At 39.8% G+C, this 18,380-nt stretch overlaps 2 protein-coding genes across 18 annotated transcripts in view; both read left to right on the top strand.

The window, feature by feature from the left end:
- rims1b (regulating synaptic membrane exocytosis 1b) overlaps positions 1–12,129 on the top strand; it is a 70,354-nt gene extending 58,225 nt beyond the window's left edge. For 11 of the 12 annotated variants that reach the window (XM_032562662.1, XM_032562666.1, XM_032562664.1 and 8 more), the window contains 9 exons: positions 202–302; positions 703–806; positions 920–1,080; positions 4,902–5,119; positions 6,952–7,090; positions 7,201–7,310; positions 7,839–7,940; positions 8,650–8,789; positions 8,863–12,129. In XM_032562662.1, coding sequence (XP_032418553.1) covers positions 202–302; positions 703–806; positions 920–1,080; positions 4,902–5,119; positions 6,952–7,090; positions 7,201–7,310; positions 7,839–7,940; positions 8,650–8,789; positions 8,863–9,081 — 1,294 coding nt within the window. In that variant the 3' untranslated portion in view covers positions 9,082–12,129. Of the gene's footprint in view, positions 1–201; positions 303–702; positions 807–919; positions 1,081–1,289; positions 1,443–4,901; positions 5,120–6,951; positions 7,091–7,200; positions 7,311–7,838; positions 7,941–8,649; positions 8,790–8,862 lie in introns of all 12 variants that reach the window. The other variant, XM_032562674.1, reaches the window with a different exon arrangement.
- A 4,457-nt stretch (positions 12,130–16,586) lies between these two features.
- The window catches only part of kcnq5b (potassium voltage-gated channel, KQT-like subfamily, member 5b), a 102,734-nt gene continuing 100,940 nt past the window's right edge, over positions 16,587–18,380 (top strand). The window contains exon 1 of one of the 6 annotated variants that reach the window (XM_032562909.1): positions 16,587–17,841. In XM_032562909.1, coding sequence (XP_032418800.1) covers positions 17,456–17,841 — 386 coding nt within the window. In that variant the 5' untranslated portion in view covers positions 16,587–17,455. The remainder of the gene's footprint in view (positions 17,842–18,380) is intronic. The other 5 variants (XM_032562910.1, XM_032562911.1, XM_032562912.1 and 2 more) reach the window with 5 other exon arrangements.

The following is an 18,380-nucleotide window of genomic DNA, read 5'->3' as shown; positions in this document are numbered from 1 at the left end:
TGTGTTGACTATGTAGAGAACATACCCAGAAAATTGTCCTTTACTCCTTTTCCTTTTCTCCTAACTTTATTGTCTAACTTTTCTGCAGATGTCATTTTGTTGCTCCTGTGATTCCAGTTTTAAATATGTCAATATTTAATTTTGGGACTAGACATGTCTCATCCTTCCACCTGTTTTTTTGTCTTTGATGCTTATTGTTAGAGCACACCCACACGGCAGCCCTTCTCCTCCAACTGTGTTATCCGGTCGAAGGGGTCGGCAGCTTCCACAGCTCCCTGCGAAGAGCAGCAGCATAGAGCATGGTATGTTTCTCAAGTCATAATATAAAGCAAAACAGAAAAAAAATATATGAACAGTTTAAAACTACACCAAAGTCAACATTTGGCAATGAAGCTTTACATTAAGTTTATAAGTTAAGAGTGGTGTGCCCTGTCTCTACTAAGATGGTGTGGAGAATGTAAAAGGATGCACATATGTTGTTTTTATCTTTTATCTTAAATTTTTTTTATCCTTTGATTTTTAAATATATATTCTACTTTGGATTCACCTTGACCAAATTTAAGAGTTCTAATGCATAGTCAAAATGGCATGAAAATGAATTTCCTCTTTGTACATAAGAGGTTTATCAATCAATATGTTTATCAAGGTAACATTTTTTTTACTCTTTTTTTAAAGCTTTATTTATCTTCTTATTTGTATCAGCCCTAGCAGTGGAGGAGCGAGCCCGACAGCTGCCAATGAAAGTACATTCCTACCGGCCTTCAGCCTCCCACAACTCTCAAACAGACCTCAAGACCAAACGGGAGGTATACATCTCCAACTCTTCTTCTGTGAAGCTTTAGATCACTTTTTCAGAATGTAGATTTTTGATCCCTAGTTTGGCATAAATCAGATTAACCTGCCAGAGCTTTGATTGCAGATGTACGCAGAGCAGAGGCGCAGCAGTGACAACATGTCGGCTAGATCTTCGGACAGCGACATGAGCGACGTGTCGGCTCTCTCCCGTGCCAGCAGTGCCTCTCGTCTCAGTAGCACCAGTTACATGTCTATACAATCAGAGCGGCCCGGAGGACGGCTCAGGTCAGTTTTTTGGTGCATGCTCTGGTCACAATCTGAACAATATTTTGCTTCTTTTTTTTTTTTAAACTGCATGCTAATCACTGTTTTTTTCTTTCTGATTGTTGCATGCTTCCGCTCCTCTGCATGATCGGTCTCCTCTGTCACACACATTGTCACATGCAAACAATCACGCAAACTCACCAAATGGGACAACTTAAAAACAAACTTAGATCAAAGTCTTTAGAGGAGGACAAAAAGGACAGGAGAATATCGTGGGAGGTGAACGGAGAGGAGGAGAAAAAGAGGGAAGCAGGAAAGAGACGCTTCTCTCAGGAGTTGAAACGCAGAAGACATACTGTAGCAGGAGACACAAGGGAGTCCAGGTAACAATAATTCTCCACCTCCTCTAAAATCAATCCTTCCCTTCCTTATGATTGAGGAAAAAAGCAAACACCAACGTTATGTAATTTACTGAATAACATTGAACTGAACATAAATAAAATAGATTTGATTGTCTGCACATTAACACATTCAGAAACACCATTAATAAAAATGTGCATCTAAATATTTCAATAAATCACCAACACAAAGAAAAACATTCAGACAGAGACCTACTGACTTCAAAGAGCTTTCAGCAGCTTTAAAAAGCAGCTTTGCTTTTCTGGCTTATTGATGGCCCATTGGTGTTGCTCTTCAGCTGTTCATGTATGGTGTCTGTGCCGCGGTGGTTTCCAGTGAAACCTCACAAGCATCTAAGTATTCCCAAATATTTCCCAAACTCTGTAGTTATTTGAAAAATAAAACAACAAAAAAAAACCCATATAAATTAGTTACGTCTTATTTTGCAAATTTTTTTGTCATGTTTTTCATTTTCTAGAGGTGATTTGTGTGAAAACGGGCAAGAACATATTTAGAAAAAGTTTTGCTCAAAAATAAGGGCATATAATAGTGCATTCATAGATTTTCAGGTGAAATTGTTCTTTCACAGTCATTAAATGGTAAGCATGCATAATAGAAAGTTCAGATAAAATCATTGTCTTTCGGCCCCTTTAGTGATTAAACGTATTTTGTAAAAGATAATGTGGTTATTCACCTTAACTAGAAGCAAATAAGGCTTCATTATTATTAAATATTATTTGTAGGTTTACTATATTTGAATGAGTGGATGCAGTGCTTTCCACCAGCGTCATGACTCTTTATCACACATAGCTGTCCGAAAGCCTGATGATAAACAGCATCCAATGCTGAACTGAGCTAATAAATTATCTGAAAATAAGCAAGAACTGAGGCAAAACTAAACATAAGCAAACCATGATTACGCTTAGCTGACGTCAAGCTGATATAAAAAGGACACTTTGAACTCAAACACACACACAGTGCTGGCTGACCAGAAGCAGGGCACTGACAGGGACAAATGACCCAATCCCAGGACTCCTCCATGGGTCAGGTGGTGATGCAGTGCAGCTTATTAGCTGGCAAATATATTGAAGTCTGGGAAAGTGAGAGAAGGTGACTCTGTTCTTTACAGTCCAAACGATTTTATGGATAAGCAGAACCTCTCACACTTTAAAGAGTCAGATGTGAGAGGAGTCTGTTTGAGTGTAAAGACTTTAAACGATACCAGGTATTTTAATATCCCTGTTTTAGCGCTTGTTCCTCTACTAATATGACTGCTGCTGAAAGAGCCGTTTCTTTAAACTCTACCATGTTGTCTTCAATATTGCAGACTAGTTCTCCATCACTTGCGTCCTTTTACACATAGTTCAGTTTTGATCTTTTAGTTCAGGCCATCTTTTTTCCACTTTTTCTGTGTCCACTGCAAGACTTGCGTGGCTAACTAGGCATTGTTCACCCACTTTAACTGGGGATTTAATTATTTGTATTCTGAAGGCAATCAGGCTGTTGATATCTGTGTTCATGGATTCTGTTATCTGCTTCAGGACAGTTTGTCCAACTTCATGGAATAAACAGGAGAAGGAAACAGAGAAGACGTGGGATTACACAAACACATACCACATTCACTTTTATTGCTTTTTTGTATACAACCGTCCATCAGCCATCCTTCTCTAATTGCCTGTGCAATTGGCATTTTGAGTAATTGAAAGTAATTTTATTTTATTCTTTTTGCTTTATTTTTAGCTGAAAGAAAATTGTTAAACATACTGGGGATTTCATTAGTGCTGAAGTGTTTGTTCTGGGATTTGACAAAATGAGACCATGGAAGATTATTTCAAAACCTTCTCCATAAACCTTAACACCCACTTCATTCACAATTTGGCTGAAAAACAGACAAATATGTTCTAAGGAAACTAAAAATAAATCTGACCGTGCCATTCCAAAATTGTTTTCTTCTCATGACTTCATCCTTTTGCTCATTTGGATGTACAATATGTTTGGTATCACTGTTATGATGAAAAGTTGAATCCCTCTTCATCTTCAGTTCACTAGTCGACAACAGTAAGATTGGGGACAAAATTGGATGGAATTTGGAACTTTATCTGCCTTGACGAAAACACTATTTCCATCTAAAGAAAAACAAATCATACACATTCAGAAAAGAGCCTCCAATTCCTGGACAATCCTTTGGTATTTTCAGTGTTGTTGCTGACCTTCCTGACCAGTTTCAATCTCATAAGCAGCCATTTTTCAATATATTTTTGTCCACTTCCATTGACAGATACCTTTGTGCACCTATTTGTTCCTTTGTAACATCTTTGTAAATATTGATTATCTAAAAGAAGCAGATAAATAAACAAGAAAATCCAACAGGAACATCTAAACTTTATTTCTATTTCTGTTGCTTTACTTTATTGCAGCTCTGAATTCAAAAAGGTTGAATTCTAGAAAGAAATCAAAACATGCTTCACCACAAAGTTATTGTAGTTTTTTTTCTTTTTCCACAAATTGTGTTTTTCTGTTGAATTGTACAGGATAATTGTTTCACTATCTGCAGAAAAGGTTTTGAAATTATGAAACAAAGTGACACTTTTTGACATAACAAAACGTGGCCTTTTAAAGACTGTGCACTTTCGAGATCCACTGTATGCACACTTAAAGTATCTTTGAGAGATTGAGCTGAACATTACAAAAATGCAAAAACTACATGTTTGCACTGAAATCTTATTTGTCCTTTTGTTGGTGTGTTTATGTATTTGTGCAACCTCCCCCCACCCCCTCCCCTGCATGTCTTAGATCCCTCCTTGCATGCCTTCTGTGCTGTGACTGCCCGGACCCCCTCCATCATCAAGACCGGGATCTTCCCCTTCCATCCTACCCATCCTCTGCCAGAAGTTCTCTAACTCCACTGCAGGAGGCAGTGGAGAGGCCTCAAACCACGCTCCCTCTTTCCTCTCTCTCCCCGGCTCCTCTGGGCCATTGGACCATAGCTATCAGGGAGCCACTGGGAGCGGAAAGTCTGAGTGAAAGAGGCAGTGTGGCTGCGCTGTCCTGCAGCACACCGACACCCTCCGAGGGGATCGACGTGCGCTGGCTCCTCCAAAACCCTAGGAGGCGGCATCGCTCACGTTATTGTTGCTGCTGCTGCTCATGTTTAGTGCAATGTTTAAGAAGAAACCTGAACTTATAGCATCACGGCCTTTTGGTTGATGAACACTCTTTTTCAGTCCTACAACAACTGTAAACTCTAGTTATGTTCCTTTAAAACAGAAGGTGTATTCTAGTTGGTTCCCATTTGGCATAATAAACAGAAGTTCACTTTCTGTTCTGCTCCTGCTGTTTTATGTTATGCCAGATTATCGGAAGGTTATTATATACATTAATTAAGAGCATACTCAATAACACCAACAAGATCCTAGGTTTATCCAGAGTCCTCTACCTTACAGTCGGCAGATGCGATCTTCTATGGGTCGGAACATGATGAAGAGCTCCAGTGTGAGCGGTGAGATCTACACGCAGGAGCGCACAGATGGCAGCCAATCAGACACCGCTTTGGGCACCGTAAGCGGTGGGAGCAAGAAGAGACGCTCCAGCATCAGCGCTCGCTTCGTGGCCATCGTCGGCAAGAACCGCAGCCGCAGCACCTCACAGATCAGCGACCCTGGTGAGTTGCACACACAAACTGTTCAAACTTTGTATCACTATTGTCCTCTAAAGCAGGATTATGTACTCCTCAGGTTTAGTTATAATTTGAATACCTTGTCTTTGATCACCTGGACATCAGAAGAAATTTGGGGAATTATTCATATAATTAAAAATTCCAGGAAAATAGTAGAAATTCTGGGGGTAGGGTTTTGGGTAACATTTATGCCATCATGTTGAGATTTTAGTCTCTAGGCATCTTCACAGTTTTATTCTTCACTGACAAAATTTGTTGTCAGCAATTGACTCATTATCAAGTTGTAAAAAGACACAAGTTTTCTATTGTTTTCCTTTAACCTTAATTTTTAATACTTTTTTATCGTTTGGAAAAGGAGAATAACAGCTGTTGTATTTATTTAGAAGACTGCATTTAAGTTTTATTTTAAGCTCTATAATGTTACTTAAATTATTGGAAATAATGATTATTTAAAACATTCTAAATCTTTTTCTCATAGGAATAGTCTTGATGATTTGTCCTGACACATTAAAACATTCTTTAGTCCAGACCCAGAAAATTTAAAGTGCGCTTTTCTTCCAAAGAAGACAAAATCTTCTGCTGCCTTAGAGTTTAAATGTCCAGCATCCACTCTTTCCACTGAGGGCATGTAGAATGAAAGCCAGATTCTGCCTTTCCCTTCTTTGTTCCTGGAATAAAAAGCTATTAAAAAGCACTTGGCCAAGGGGACGGGGGGGACAGTCGGAGGTTGGTTCTCCTACTCTCGCTGTTTCATCTCTGATGTAAAGATGAGAGAAAAGAGAGAGAGAGACGGGACAGAGACCAACACTAATTCATAAAAAAATCTATTTTGGTCATGATGGATGACAGCTACATCAGGTAAGGCTTTAACCTCATTTTACTGGATTCATATGGTTGAATCTGAGCTTTATCCTCCAGCTATTTTATGCTATTTGACATTTTGTGACTAACGGACTGTTTTGATTTGTAACTCATAGAATGAACTAGAATCTAAATTATTTTATTCAAATGTATTGCTGCATATTTCTTCTGTTGTGTAAATTAAACGGTAGCAACATTCACGTCCCTTATACACTTTCATATTGAATCTGTACCATGTTATAGATCTTATTGGGATTTTGTGTTATAGAACAACACAAAGTAGGGCATAATTCTGAAAGGACATATGGCTTTCAATTAATAAAAATCTGACAGGTGTTTAGGGGCAATAGGGTGAAGAAGACTGAATAGATATGCCCGCCACAGTTTTCGGATTTTAATTTGTAAATTAACACATAAAAAGCACTGATAATTTTCCTTCCACCTCACAATATTATCTACGGGCATGTAGATCTTCACAAAAGATCCTAATGGAATATATTGAAGTCTGAGATTGAGATTGTGTGGCAAAATTCAAGGAGTGGGAATACGGCAGCATGGCACTGTAGGTATTGTGGTTTATTTTGTTTTGTTTAATGTTTATATTCCTTATATCACATGGATTGTACATGTACAAGTAGAAAGCACTTAGAAAATCAGAGAACTAAGCTTAAAAGATGTTGGCAAAATGTTGCGTTTTTGTCATCAACAAACATGTTCTGTGGTATTAAAATATGGTTTTGAAAGAGATTTACACACAAAGTCCATGTTTTCAGTCCAAAGCATGTACTGAAATGTTCATGCAACAATTTTAATCAAAACGGCAGACTTGAATCATTCTGGAACAGTCTCTGCCTGACCTCAGGAGCTTATGTTTATCTGTTGCGTCAAGCTCGAAGGCTGCAAACTGTTGGATTAAAAGTTTTTGCACTTGCCTCTTTTCTCTCTTTATTTTCTAGAGGGGAAGACTAAAAGGGAAAAGGGCATCCAGAGGAGCACAGAGACTGGCATGGCCGTGGAGCTTTCCAGGAACATGAGCCGCCAGCCCAGCAGAGAGTCGAACAACGGCAGCATGAACAGCTGCAACTCCGAGGGAAAGTAAGTAAACCACAAATCTCCTCCTGAAAAACAGATAAGATTTATCAGTGATCTACCTGAACTTCACGAGGAACAAATTTGCTCTGTTTTGTTTGTGTTTTCTGTATTAGTTTCTGTGTTAGTTTAAATCTGGGTGCCAGCAGCCAGTTCAGTGATTTCCTGGATGGACTGGGACCAGCACAGTTGGTGGGCAGGCAAACTCTGGCTACTCCTGCCATAGGTACTAAATTGTCACACTTGTCTCTACTGTTGTCTTTTTATTCAGTTTATTATTTCTCCTCTCATTTATTTGTCCCATCTATGCTATAAATATTTCTCTCTCCACCCATTGCTATAAGTCATTTGCATCTTGTCTACCTGTCTTTTCTTCCTCTCTCATAACTAACTTTGTTAGTTTTTAAATATATTTAAAACATTTTTGTTTATTTAAATATGTTTTTACTGTGTAGTTCTTTGTTCAGTTCTAATTTAGTCTTTAATAATTTGTTTTGTTTCTCTAAAGATTTTTTTTCCATTTGGTTATTTTTTAAAGATCATTGTCTTGTGTTTATTTAGACATATAGATGTCTTTTTCTCTGTCCAGTCATTAACCACTTCAGGAGCTTCCCATTGTCTTAGCAAAGCTCTGAGGTAACAGCTTAGCTACTATCCTGTTTGGTCTGAGTTCACATCATTACATCATCTTTTCCTTTCATCATTTGAACCACTTGTCGTTCCTCTCAGCAAGCATTGCTCTATCATTACTCAGGTGACATTCAGATTGGAATGATAGAGAAAAAAGGGCAGCTGGAGGTGGAGGTCATCAGAGCTCGAGGACTCGTACAAAAGCCAGGATCCAAATCTCTGCCTGGTAAGAACCTGCACCTAATAACACCCAGCTACTGCTTCTGTAGATGATTTGCAGAGGTGCCCTGTACTCACATGATGGGCAATGGCTGCTTCTTTAGCCCTGGTCCAACAACTCTCTTTTTTTGACTTTGCTGATTGTTTGCAAAGCTGTTTTTTGCTCACAGATGTTTTCAGTGCTGTGAGCTGGTCGTATGATAAAACTCAAATAGCAGCTGGTACATCAAGCATTTTGGTACAGCCAAGAACTCTTTTGAGTTTGCATTTGTAAAAACGGACTTTTTTTTTTTTTCCATTCTTCTTAGCCAGTTGCTCAAGTCAGTCATATTGAGTATGGGGGGCATTTGTGAGCATCCTTTTTCAGAGTAAAGAGTGCCGAATGCAAATGCATGGCACACCTTTTAGACTGTTAATTTTAAAAACCAGTTGAAAATCCTGTATGTAACAGTTGTGTACTTCGTTGTGTTGGTCTTTCACATTAAATCCCAATAACATTGAAGGGTGTGACTGTGACATTCCAAAATATAAAAAAGTTCAATGTACACTTTGTGAGATACTGTAGGTGCTCTGCTCTCTTTTGCTTTGTAATGTTTATATGGTCTGAATACATTTTTTTTCTTTTTCTTCCAATTAGACTAACACCAGTTTTTTTTTTTAGAAAATCTGGATCAGCTTGTATTTTCAGACCATTTTATTGTTTGTCTATTCTTTAGCTCCATATGTCAAAGTCTACCTGCTGAATAATGGAGCATATGTAGCCAAAAAGAAAACTAAGATTGCACGGAAAACACTTGACCCCCTGTACCAGCAAGCACTGCTGTTTGAGGAGAGCCCACAGGGGAAAGTCCTACAGGTGAGTGCCATATTTCTTTTCCTCCTCATCGCATGATTGAGCTGAGTAGCTTAAAGTAAATCTTCTCCCTCAGGTTATCGTCTGGGGTGACTATGGCAGGATGGACCATAAAAGTTTCATGGGAGTTGCACAGATTCTGCTGGATGAGTTAGACTTGTCAAACACAGTCATTGGTTGGTACAAGCTGTTCCCTCCGTCCTCTTTGGTCGATCCGACGTTGGCATCCCTGACGCGGAGAGCTTCCCAATCATCGCTTGACAGCTCCTCGGGGCCGCCTGGTGTTCGAACCTAGTGGACCAACAGTGCTACACTATCCCTCGAAGGAAAGGGGGGAAAAAACTTAAGAAAAGAAACTGAAGAGAGAGGCCCATACAATAAAAGGTAGAAACATAGAACAACAACAATCAGAAACGGTCACAGCGAGAAAGCTTTGTTGAAATCTGACAATCACTCCTGCCGCAGTTATTTTTGTCTGTTGTAGGGAGCGTCATATTTCGGTGTTTCGTTTCCATTCAAAGAAAAATCTCACGGTTTATCTCTTGCTCTCCAGTCGGAATGTGATAGCTATGAGTGTGAGTGAATCAAAAAGAAACAGGGTGGTTTTTAACCGAATCAACCTAGCAAAGAAATGTACGTAAGCATTGGAATGTATGGCCTCGTGACAGAGGTAAATTCCCTTCGCTGACTGCAGGGGGCGCAGTCCTTTCTGCAGCGGCCTCCTCCAGAAGCCCATCAGACTGCCGGTATTCCTGCTCTCTCTCCCCGTCAGGATGCCGCCCTGCCCTCCCCCGCATGGGTGTTCAGTCTGGAAGCACAGGGCCTTCTTCTGGTGCCTAGATCACTGGTCCCTTTCTTTGTCAAGATATTCTCTTTTCAACATGTTTACCATGGCTACTCTGGGGCCATAGTCTTTTAAGAGTGAATTGTGGCGTTCCTTTCTTTCCTTTTGTTACTACAGGCACAAAATGTTTTTGCAGTGTGCAAAATGTTCATGATATGTGGTCAGTCTGAAGTGTGCATGATGAAAAAAAGAGATTTTATAAGGACACAAAATTTAGTCTGCGGCTCTTCTCCGGGATGATAGGTAATAATAAAGGGTGGTCCACCATTTTGCCTCTGTTCTTTCACTGTGTTCACCTGAAAGTATCCTGGGTGGGACAATGGAGATCTTGCTGCACATAGTAAAACCTCATTTGTCAAATACTGAAATAGATTTGGGTGCAGAAATTGTTATAGAAGAAGTCCCATGTGTGACCAGTGAAACTGTAAGAATCCTTGGCAATTCAACCTGATGCTGATAATCCTGGTGGCTGGAGACCATCATTTATATACCACACTCTTACTTGTTCAACTTTTTGGTCGTCTCAGTTACAGAATGCGATAGAGAAACAAAAATTGTCAAATTCTAATTTCTATGATTTTAAAGTTATAGCCTCACAAAAGTAATGATAAGCCATGAAAAAAACAGATTTTTTCAAAGGGAAATACATTTCTGCAAATGCTGTGTCATGCATTTTCATTTTAATTATTCTTTCCAAACATAAGTATTTAACACTCACCCATTAGACATGCTGCATGTGGTCCACTCTGCGATAAACAGCCCTTTGACCCGTATCAGTTCATCACATGGCAGAGCACCACATTAAACATGACTGTCCAGTGCAGTATTGTTCAGAGCTGCACAGGCTAAAATGAGTTCCCACAATTTCTTGGATATGTATTGCAAAGATCTTCCTCTTGATCCAAACCGACCTCCCCTTAAGAAGCTCAAAGTATCCCTCACAAAAGCTCATGTCTCTTTGTTTACAATGTATTTTAACATATTTTAGGAGAGCATTCATTCCCCTAAACCCTCTCCTTTCTCAGAGATGCAGCAAACCTCCTAATGATCCTCCAAGAGTGTTGCCAAGGAAATAAGCTGAGAATGGAGGCAAATTGATGGACCGAAGCAGTGACATGTCTTAGATTTTTACACCCAATAATGAGATCAATGTTCAACCACTTGGCTTTGTTTAATTGTGTTGTAGGCCTCCCCGGGGGTTGACAAATAAATCAAGGTTATGTCACTTTGAAATGTGCAAGGGATATAGTATCACTGTCAGATGAAAATAAATAAATGCTATTGTTCACCTATACCAGAGCTGAATTGGACCATATAACTTTTCACATTTCTGAGGGAGTGCCTTCCCTGACCCCAGCACGTTAAAGGTTTTTATTCAAACCTTAGTTTATCTTTTTTTAATACAAGCACAAGAGCTTGATTTTTTACTAGAAAAAGTTTAACTTTTCAAAGAAAAAACAAACATGTAGTTATGAAAAAGGAAAAAAAAGCAACAATCCCATTGGTTCAAGTTACTTATTTTGTCTTGAAGCAGAAAAGAAGAATAGATTGCAGTTTCCTCATGCATCTATGTGAATATGAAAGTCGGGACACCAACACTCATATGCCAGTCTGTCTGCAGACACCTCCCGCCACCACGTGGGGAGGGGCCGGCATGACTTGGGAATGCATTCCAAGCTGCATGCACTTCTTTTTTTTTTCTTGAACTTTTTTTTTTTCCTCTTTTTGTAAAACCGATACAGAAAAAAAAAGACACTGACCTTGATGCGTGTTAGTTCCACGTACTGTAGGGCCGCTTGTATGTTGCATGCAGTTGTACAGTTTGCTCGTACTTGAATATTAAAGAGATAAAAACCAAGAAGCCATTCCCATATCGCAAAAGACATTTGAACTCAGCTGGAGTGTGTTCCACGTCCCTCTGTCTGGTGCTGAATGTCTCTCAAACTGAAACCCGAGATTTTGCTGATGTCTTTCCCTGATCCTCTAGAAGATGTACTGTACTGTACAGTCATACTGAGCAGAGCTCACAGCCCCTCTTAATATTATTATTCCACTTCACATTATACCTCACAGGGGGCTGAGGTGATGTATGAATAAATATGTACAAATAACATTAAACTATATGGAAATAATTCAGTTTTAAAATAATTTCAGATATGGTTACACATGGGCTTTTAAGTTATACAGCGAATAAACAGAGAATCATATTATTCAACAGCCAACTATCGATTACTGTAAAAGTGACCAAGTCATTTAAGTGGTTATATCACTACATACAATTAGGGACCATGCAGACGGACGCATCAAGGTAATGGGTTACAAGGTGTTATACAGTCTGAACACTGAAACCGAAAGGGCCAAGTTCAATCCCTCTTCACAAGCGTTTTCTTTTCATCGTCTGGTGAAGCCTCCCTCCTGTCCCCCAACACCTTTCTTTTTGTCAGTATTAACAGGAGAAAAAAAAAATCGATAATTGTTTACAATCTTCTGTGTTCCACTGAAGCAATGAGAAAATTAGAGAATAGTAAAGCATTCACTGCAACAATTATTGTTTGTATAACAGATGTGGCTCAAATGATGTGTATGTTTTATATATATAAAAAAAATTCATTTTTATTATTTACAAATAAAAAAACGAATGTGTGGAAAAAATATGTATCGTTTGAGTTTTTGCCAAGTGTAATTGTTCTGTCACCAATATTAGTCATTTTAAAATGAGATGTGTGTCGTCATTTTACTTTTTGAAGTTGATCAGAGTGTAAAATTTTATATATATATATACAGTACAGACCAAAAGTTTGGACACAACTGTGTGTCCAAACTTTTGGTCTGTACTCAGTTCAGACCAAAGGTTTGGACACACCTTCTCAATTAATTCAATGAGAAAGTGTGTCCAAACTTTTGGTCTGTATTGAGTACAGACCAAAAGTTTGGACACACCTTTTAATTCAATGAGTTTCCTTTATTTTCATGACTATTGACATTGTAGATTCACACTGAAGGCATCAAAACTATGAATAACACATGTGGAAATATGCACTAAACAAAAAAGTGTAAAACAACTGAAAATACCCCTTATATTCTAGTTTCTTCAAAGTAGCAACCTTTTGCTGTGATTACTACTTTGCACACTCTGCATTTTCTTGATGAGCTTCAAGAGGTAGTCACCTGAAATGGTTTTCACTTCATAGGTGCGCCCTGTCAGGTTAATGAGTGGGATTTCTTGCCTTATAAATAGTCATGAAAATAAAGAAAACCCATTGAATTAGAAGGTGTGTCCAAACTTTTGGTCTGTACTGTATATACAGTATATATACATATATATATATATATATATATATATATATATATATATATATATATATATACAGTATATGTGTGATTTTCAAATCCTATACACATAACATTTATGTATATAGGATAAATCCTACATACATCCACCTACAGCACAATTATACACTACTTTGTATTTTTCTTCAACATAAAGTCCTAGTAAAGTACATTGTGTGAAAAACGTGAACAGCTGCAAAGGGTATGAATAGTTTTGAGAAATGCAGTAAGTCCACTAACTAAGGGCTTTCTTAAATGAGACTTTTTTTTGGGTAATACTTGAGAGAGTGACTGCTTCATGAAAACAATCATACAGGAATGGAGCATGACAGAGTGGTAACAGTAGGCCTGAAGTCAGAACTGAGTGCTTGTTACATGTGATCTGAACAGGAAGAGGAAGCCCTACACCACGTCTCCAACTAATTTTTACCACTCAACTGTGAATGATGTCACCAGCATTAATTTGACTCCACCCTAGCACACTGGGAGGACGTTGTAACATGTATATGCTGTATGTACTGTATATACACTCATATAGCCTAACCCCCATATGAAGCAAAGCAATTACACACTTCAAGAATTGTAGCACAATTTTTGCACTTACTATTCTTTTCTCTTTTTAGTCACCATTCTGTTGTTGAGTAGCTTTACACTTTTCTGCTGACGTTGCACAATGCAGCTAACATGTGAAGCATTGTTTTCTCTTCTGGGGGAAAATATTTTTTACAAAAAAGAGAAAAAAAACTCCTCTGGACTTTAAATTGGGAGAAAATGTTGAAACTGCCTTTACATACGGGAAAAGTAAGAAGCAAGATAGTTTCAGTCATGTTCAAGCCTTTTTAGTTCAGTATCCCTGTTTATATTTTAAGATCACTTTCAGGATGTTTTTTACCTTGTTGATTGTTGTCCCGCTAAACTACGGCTTTATGTTTATGTGCCTTTTCTTATAGTTCATTTTATAAACCAATAATTTCAGTAAACAAGCCACAAAACAAGAAAAAAACTGAAAACAGCAGTGTTTGTTAATAAAAGCTCATTACACGTCTGCACCCCAACATTTACTGATTATTTCATTGCTGTTATATTTCCATAGAAGAAGTCAGAGTCTCATGGCCTCATGCGTGACCTAACATGTAATACAGTGCAGCAGAGAGCTTAAGAGATTTATGTTCTTCTCATTAAATAAACAGAGGGCCCCTTGAAACAACATCTGCAGGCAATCTTAACTAATCCTCCCAGCACACTTGCCATGCCAGCCGGGCCCCCAGGCCTTCTCTGTTCCCTTCGCTGCTGCACCAGGGGTCACGGCCCTTTGGTTCAACACATGGATGGAGGCCTTGTGGAAAAGCAGAGAGCTGATCACATGTCATGTAAGACGCCACAATAAAATTTCCATCTCGCGCTATGGAAAAAGATTAATCAAATCAGGTCATAAGTACCACATGAGTGGAAAGAGAAGTCTTGGAAAGAGCTGGAATATACATGCCACAAATTTAGCTTTATTAAAATCCATCGAGATGTTCTTCCCAAAGAAACTAAATGAAGCAAATGAAAACATAGAGCTCCTAATCTGCAAACCTTCTGCTGACTCAAAGAAACACTGAACTGTTTTGATGTTTTCCATGGAGATGTGAGACAGGGTGATTCTGGAAACTACTTTTGAAAAGATGACATGACTACTCATCAGTTTTAAGATCCTGAGTTCATCATTGCTTTCCCACACCAGAGCAAGATAACAGTAGCTTGCACTCTGACATACTAGTCAAGAGAAATGAAGGCAAAAACTTCAACAAAAATCCCTCTGATTCTTTTGCGTCACAAAACCGAACACCAGCATCTGTTGCTGTGTTTCAGGAACAGATACTGCGGTTCTTGCATTTAAGACACAATTAACAGTGACATTGAGTTTGTGTTTTTTTGCTCTAAAGACCATATGTGTTCCTCTCATGTTGAAAGACTTTTTTTTACTGGTCTCTTTTATTACTCTACTTGAAGAATCTTCTAATAACAAGACAAAAAATTATAAAGTTAAAGACTCCAACAACATGTCCTTCTTGTGACACCACCAACACTTGGTAAATCCAGAGATCTCTGTGTTGCTCTTCTGACTGGGTTTAAATTGTCCAGACTTAAGCCATGTAATTCTTGAGTGACTAAATCTTTCACCTCTACAAACCTCACTTCTGTGCTGTGCTCTGTTCCTTACATATGAGCAGTTTTTCTATCAAAATATTATCTCCGTCTTGGTGCACAGTTGAGGATCCCTAACGTTCTTTTTAGTGTATTTCCTGGTGTTTCTGTGGCTTTGATGAATGTTTGTTTGCCGGGATGCTGGTAATGGGTCTCCAGATGGCTTTGAAGAAGCCTCAAGCACCGTGTCACGGCCTCAGCAACGTCAGAAGCCTTTGGTCAGCTGCTCAGAATGTGCTCCAGCGTAGCAGTCCCGAGAGAAATGAAGCATCCTTGAGTGTCATCTACACTCCAGCTGTGCAGAATTGAACATTGTGGAAGGGACTTTGTTGAACAGCTGGAGTAAGAACAGGAAGTCAGATTGTGTCTTGGCGACAGGCACCAAAACATGTCATTTTTTAAGTTTACTTTTACTGCTTGAGAGATTCATCTGTCAAAGCTAGGTGTCTTAAAGTAAAGCTGAAAATGACACATGGACTAGTCTAAGTCACTTGACAAAGAAGGAAATGTCCATAGAAAAACTCCATATACTTAAGAGTGAAAAGCAAGCTTAAGCTATATTTTATCATTTTCAGCTTAATTGTAACAAGCAGTGTAGGTTTGGACCTGAAAAGTCAGCCACAACTTAGCAAAGGTAAGCGGTCTACGATAATGTGAGAGCCGGAAAGGAATGACTTCATGGGAATGGCTTCCGGGTCAGACTCCATAAAGGAAACAGATTGGTGAGTAACTGGCAAAATGAACAGCAGGAATTAGGAACAGGAAGTAGCATTTTACACAGCTGAGGATGTTTCCTTGGGTTAACTCTGTGGAGACTCAAACTTTAACTGTCCGAAAGCCATGGAGATTAAACAGTGGAGACGAGAAAAACGTAAAGTTATTGGGGATTGTTTCACCCCCAGAACATTAGGGAAGAGGACCCTATGTACAATGGGAACCATGGATGGTGAATAAATTGTTGTCTGTTATCTGGACAAACATTACAGGTCAGTGTTGGAAAGGGCAATGGGGCAGAATAAATCAAAAATCTGCAAGGTGATAGTCAGGGTACAGGTACATGCAGCCATCTTTACGAATTTAGGAAATTTAGGAATAGATGTTGTACTAATGCCTCCCTATTTTTTGTTTTAAAGCTCTTGGTGTCTTGGGATTTTCTCAAACTTGAGTCAGTGGAGCCTGAACAGAAAGTCAGCCACCAGCAGATGGCGTCGTTTCGTAAGAAGACTAAATCCGGCAGGAGGCGGAAGCTTCTCTTGCACTTTCTCTGCAATAAACTCAGAACTCACCTGAGCGCCACTCATTGCACCCAGGTTACTGCGTTTTTGTGACAGGACGCTGTGTGAGATCTGCTTCTTAGAAACGCGATGATCATAAAGGTCAGGTCGATGCGGAGAGAAAAGGAGCCAGACAAAAGCGGCGTCGACGGCTAAGGAGGAGGAAGTTCACATGCGGAGGAGTAACTGACGCTAAGGTTCCCCGCGACACCTCCTTCCTCCTAAAACTTTCACTTTAAATGAAAGAAGTGTTTTCCGTTCCTTTTTACCCACACTTTAATAGTAACTCCACGATACAAATAAATTAACCAGAAAGGGGATATCGTCCATAATCACATCATATAAAGATGTGGCGTGGCAATAAAATATTAAAAATAATAATAGCAATCCAGCACTTTTGTGTTGCACTGTTTAAAGGATAAATACAATCCGAGGTCGAAAATAAAGTGTGACATTTGACACAGTATGCTGCAAATTCTGTACACCAAACATAAGCTCGAAAAAAATGCATGATAATTTACAGGCTCTAAGTTTAGTTCCGAACTTACGTGGGAAATAAGCATAAATGTGACGGTTACTCATTTGCATCAGACCTGCCTCGGCGCGTTATCTCCTCCTGACAACAAAGAAACTTGGAGTCAGGAAGCCTTTATTCCTAAATGAAAAGCAGAAACAACTGTGATGTAGAGAGAACAGAAGAACTAATGCGCATCTGCCGCTGTCTCGCAACAGACTGCGAAGCAGAGCGCAGTAGAACACGAATCTCCCCTCGCTGTGGCACGGACACCCTGCAGTCTGTCACCGCCAGACAGGCACATGTGGGCACCTTTGAGGCGCGCTGGGTATTTGTGTACACTAGGATGTTGATGTAAGGGGGGAAGAGGGCGGTGAAAGTGTGCCGGGCCGGGCCAGTGTCGTGCGCAGCTGCTCTCGCTCTCAGCTAAGCGCCTCACACGTGCAGAGAGGACTATAGTGCGTATCGGACACGATTGGAGACCCTCCGCGCACTTGTTGCCAGCTTTGGTGATGCCATGCCCAGGAACCACAGCGGAGACGAAGGCGGAGGCGGAGGTGGGGGCAGCGGGCTCTGGATGAGAGCATCACCCAGGCATCATAACGAGGGCTACGGCATAAAAGATGTGGAGTCCGGACGAAAGATGATGATGAACAACGCGGGAGAGGGGTTGCTGTCCCCTTCTGCCAGCACCACAGCCAGCGGCGGCACCAACGCCGCTGGTGGTCGCGGCTCGGACAGCCTGGCAGGGAAGCAGGGAGCTCGACTCAGCCTCCTGGGAAAGCCGCTGGTGTACAGCGCCCAGAGCGGCCGAAGAAACGTGCGCTACCGGCGGCTTCAAAACTACCTATACAACGTCCTGGAGAGACCCAGAACCTGGGCGTTCATCTACCACGCTTTCGTGTAAGTTCATCTCACCGCTTCCATGCACAGACATCAGATTAGACGCGCTGAAGTTTACACACCTGTTGATGAGCCGATCAGAACTGGAAAAATAAAGGCCTCAAAGCTTACTTTAAGTTTTGTTTGGATAGATGTTGATGGCCAGCAGGCGAGGAAACAGATTCATTTTAACAGCAGAGTTAATTTTATGACACAAAATCCAACAGCTTGATGTTCATCAATAGATGAGGAAAAGTGACAGTCACAGCCAGACGAAGGCATAGTAGAACTAAGCAGATGAAATGGCCTCTTTTAAGCGTACAGAGAAACAATCACCTGATGATCCTGATTTGTAAATCTCTACTCTTCTTGGCTCCAGCATACTTAACCTCTCTCTTACAACGATCTGTTATTTCCCATTCTTTATGCTCTAATCAATTTTTTTTTTTTTTTTGCATGTTCCACATGTTCGAACTGAAAAAGGGATTCAAGCATTCAGTAAGATGGCTCCTATAGCCTGGAATCAGCTCCAGTCTGAACTCAAGATGTCAGAACTGATT

This window comes from Xiphophorus hellerii, chromosome 5 (genome assembly GCF_003331165.1).
Source record: "Xiphophorus hellerii strain 12219 chromosome 5, Xiphophorus_hellerii-4.1, whole genome shotgun sequence".
Classification (NCBI taxonomy): domain Eukaryota; kingdom Metazoa; phylum Chordata; class Actinopteri; order Cyprinodontiformes; family Poeciliidae; genus Xiphophorus; species Xiphophorus hellerii.
This window is presented reverse-complemented; position numbering and strand designations above follow the sequence as displayed.